The sequence below is a fragment of the Cottoperca gobio genome, chromosome 16, assembly GCF_900634415.1.
Source record: "Cottoperca gobio chromosome 16, fCotGob3.1, whole genome shotgun sequence".
NCBI classification, from domain to species: Eukaryota; Metazoa; Chordata; class Actinopteri; order Perciformes; family Bovichtidae; genus Cottoperca; species Cottoperca gobio.
Window position 1 is genome coordinate 13,562,493 of NC_041370.1, and position 3,878 is coordinate 13,566,370.

At 39.5% G+C, this 3,878-nt stretch overlaps 1 protein-coding gene across 1 annotated transcript in view; it reads left to right on the top strand.

Moving 5' to 3' along the window:
• Window positions 1-3,832: 3,832 nt before the first annotated feature.
• The window catches only part of spaca6 (sperm acrosome associated 6), a 5,185-nt gene continuing 5,139 nt past the window's right edge, over window positions 3,833-3,878 (top strand). Inside the window, exon 1 of the mRNA XM_029451307.1 lies at window positions 3,833-3,878. This exon is cut by the window's right edge and continues 168 nt beyond it. Within this exon, the coding sequence (XP_029307167.1) occupies window positions 3,833-3,878 (46 nt within the window).

Consider the following 3,878-nt stretch of genomic DNA (forward strand, 5'->3'; position numbering starts at 1 on the left):
CTGACTGTAAGGTGATTTCTTTTCTTTTTTTTTACATTTTCACTCACAAGGTGAATGTAGATTAAGGATTGTATGTTTGTTTTTTATGCAGCGCTAACATGCATTTTTATCTGAAACTTTTTCATCACTAATTCTTCACATCCTTTCCTTTGGCAGTAATAGAACCAGTTGTGCTGTATGTGCTTGCATGTGTTTCACTCTGTTTATATTAGTAGTATGAATTTGACATTCTGTCTGCACACGCTGAAAAGCCTTTCAATTAGTGCCCAGGCTGCATGTTGTCGACAGGTTATATATACGTCTCATGTTTGATTCGCAGCTTGTTTTAATCTCAGTTGGGAAAAAACTACGACTGAAATTTAACTCATTATAATCCCCCTGTTTTACATCTGGCTGGTAAATTAGTAAAATGAGCGGCTGTCAAGGAATTTAAATGTTATGACTGGCCGTGTTGTAAAATATGCATTTATACCTGCTGCAATTATCATGAATATACAATGTGATTTGATATGATTAATTCAGTTTTGTTTTGTTGATACCAGCATGAATTATTGTATTTTAAACAAATTTAAAAAAAGCAACCTCTACCGCAGACAAATCCATAATTCATTTCTAGGTGAAGTTATGACAAATGTGTGCTATTCCCTCTGGTCTGATCCTGCTGTCTGTCACATGCAACATTAACTGGGACCATCTGAAACTCACATCTCCGTATTACAAAACCATCGAGGCCTGTAGCTCATGAAGTCAACCTGTACTGAAGGTATACATGTAATGTGCATTACTGCAGTTCCATTTGAAGTAAGACGTGACGCAGGCACCTTGCCCCTTTGTTATTCGCATTCACAGTGAGGTGTCTTTTGCAATGAAAACAGTTGTAAAATGTGAAAATTTCCCCTTTTCCACGACATATGAACATAGTCAGTCTTCGCCAGTCAGCATCTGTCATTCTGTCTGTCTACCAGAGGGTGGCATCGGCTTCTAATATTTCTATGCAATTATTTTTCTTTCCTTCATCAAAATATACAGAAAGTTTTACATTGAAATGTTTGGGTTTATAAAAAATAGTTTCATATTGTTGTCTAAAGTGTCATTACTTTACTTCATTTACAGGTGGATAATATGTCTTATATGCCCAACTTGTCCTGCTCTCGTTTCATCTTAACTGGTAAGTCATAAGAAAGATCATGTCTTACGCTTAACATTGGAATAATATAACATTGTATGACATAATTGTAGGTACGACATTTGAACTGTATCGCCCTGTAAATTCATCTCGATTGTAACTCCATGAAAATGTTCTTTGCAGGGAGTTGTGGTGGATTAAACCTTTAGAAATGATTAAGAACTGAGACACAAGTTATGTTTTAGATAAGTTTTTTAAGATTCTGCTATTTATGTGTCTTACATAGAGAAAAGGGTTAGGGCCATTTTTAAGAGCTTAAGATAAATGTCCACTTCTCTAACATGTAAATTGTGTTTTTCAGCTATAATTCTGCTGCTAATGTTTCTTACATGCGTATTAAACTGATTTGTAAAGCCCTTTTAGCTCACCGAGCTCAGAAAAGCTATACGACAATGTCACTTGTAAGTGCTAGCTCAATAAATCATGTTAAACAACTGTGACATTTAAGAGTTTAAAATTGTTTCTCCTGAATGAATTGTCTCTTTCTCAATGTACTCAACTGCTGCATTGCTGAGATTATTTGAGTCTTGATGTTACCTTGCTTCTCATTGCTACACTGCAAGGCAGAAGATTAGTTTGGATGACATGAAGACAAATATACTCTGACTATGTTGTAATTGATGATCAGTTTTGCTTGGGATCTGCAGCGAACCAGGAGACCGGTTGGTGCCGCAGAATCCAAATGTCAGATGAGGTCATGTCTTTGTCTCGGCGCAGCGACTCTGCGGTTCTTTCTTTTAATACGTTTCATTGCTTTTTTGTACTTTTTTTATTCTCAACCCACCCTGCGTATTTTAATTTCTCAGTATGCCCCTCTGTCCCTGAGACCCTTAACCTGTGAGGTCAAAGCAGGTCACAGGTGAGGTCCTCGGGAACAGGGCTGCATTCAGTTTCAACGTCCTAAAAAAAGGAGCATTTTTGTTTTAAAAACCTCGACAAAAAGCAGTTCCATGATGAACAAGAAGAAGACTCTTCCTCCTGCAGCAGACACTCTCAGGGGGCCAACCCTATTGGCTAGCTTTGTGTTATAGCCCTCAATGGGTGCCAATAGGAAGACAGCCGAGGGTTGTGACCCCGTAATTTATGTCACCTTCAAAAATCAGTGGCGTTATTGGTACATCATGTTTTGTGCTGGAAAAGTTGCTGTTTTTGTTTTTTGTTTTTTTTTACCTCTCAATAAAATATGGCAAAAAAGCTTTTTGTTGTGTTTGAATTTATTGTTACAAATATGTATTTCTGTCTGACTCGCAAAACTCCACAGGTGTTACTTTTGCAATCTTTCATTTTCTCCACTCATGCACTTAATCTTTGCTAGATGGAGCCAAATGGCCCGATCTTTGCATAAAGCACCAGTTCTTTAAGTAAGTAAAATGTAAATGAAAACATCTTGTGAAGATTGTTCCCGTTTCTTTTTCCGAGTGAAAAGAGTGTCATCTTCCACATGAATAGAAAATCTTTTTTCTTACTAGTATGAAGATGTGAATAAGAAGATGTTTTGCTTTTAATAAATGCTCTTGAGAAGATGCGTCATCAAAGTGCCTTGTCGCAGCACAGGCTCTATTCAAATAAAACATAATTAAATGCACTCAAACACACATTTGGGATTTTCCACGTCTGTCTGAGTGGCTATCTGACTTTTGCAGTCCTGGAGCAGACTCTTGCCTAATATTGATTGGCTTGTCTGTGTGGAGACAGATGAATGCATTAGTACCCAGCTCACCCTGCCACTGGAAATATATTAAGTTCATGTATTAGGCCTGTCTGGTTGCCATGGCGATGCACCAGGAGCGAGGGACCGGGGTGGGGTGGGGGGGGGGGGGGGGGGGGGAGATGGGAGACGAGTGGGGGATACAGGATGTGATGAGGCAGTCGACTTGATTTGTAGTCCCGTTCCCTTTTCCTCCTCTGCCTCTGTCTGTCACTTATGAGTCCTCTCTTGCACCTGCACATCTCGTCTCTTTGTTCCTCCTTACTTCTTCTTTTTCTCTCTAACATTATTTCACCACTACTTTTCAAATTTTCTAAACTCCACCAGCGAGAATATGCACTTTCTCGCTGCTAAGTATTCTATCGAGGATCCTTTTGTTCCTTTTCCTTTTTTGTTTTTCAATTTGGCTTTTGCTCTCCGTGTGGCCATCCCCACACCACCAGTTACACTTTTACTCTTCATATATTTGTCTTGGGTTTTCTTGACAACATGCTTTCCACTTTATCCCTCTACGTACATAAGCATTTAACTCCCTCTTCGTCTGCCCCTCTTCCCCGCACCCCACCACCTCCCACCCCCTGGCCGCCGCCTCCCTCCTTGGCTCACTCCATCTCTGTGCTCTGCAGTAAAACTGGTGCATTGAGGCAGCAGGAAATGGGGACTAGAGACAATAGAAAGGAGGGAAGTATAGAGGGGAGTCTGTGTCTCCTCTCAAACCCAAGCATGTTAAGGAAACATTAGCCGGACACTTTCAAAATCTTATTTTAATTTCATGTGGGATATGCACATACAATTTACATCTAAAGCTTTGATTTTTTTTAAGCTTCTCCTGGAATATATAAAACCTTGGAACTCCCACATGTGGTCTCTATGAGCCCAGGATTTGAATAAAAACAGTTCATGCAGAAACCTTTGTTCGAGTTAGCTTATGCTGTAAAATGTGCACATCTGCTTTGTGTCTCGTGTGTGTTAGCTTGCTGTTCA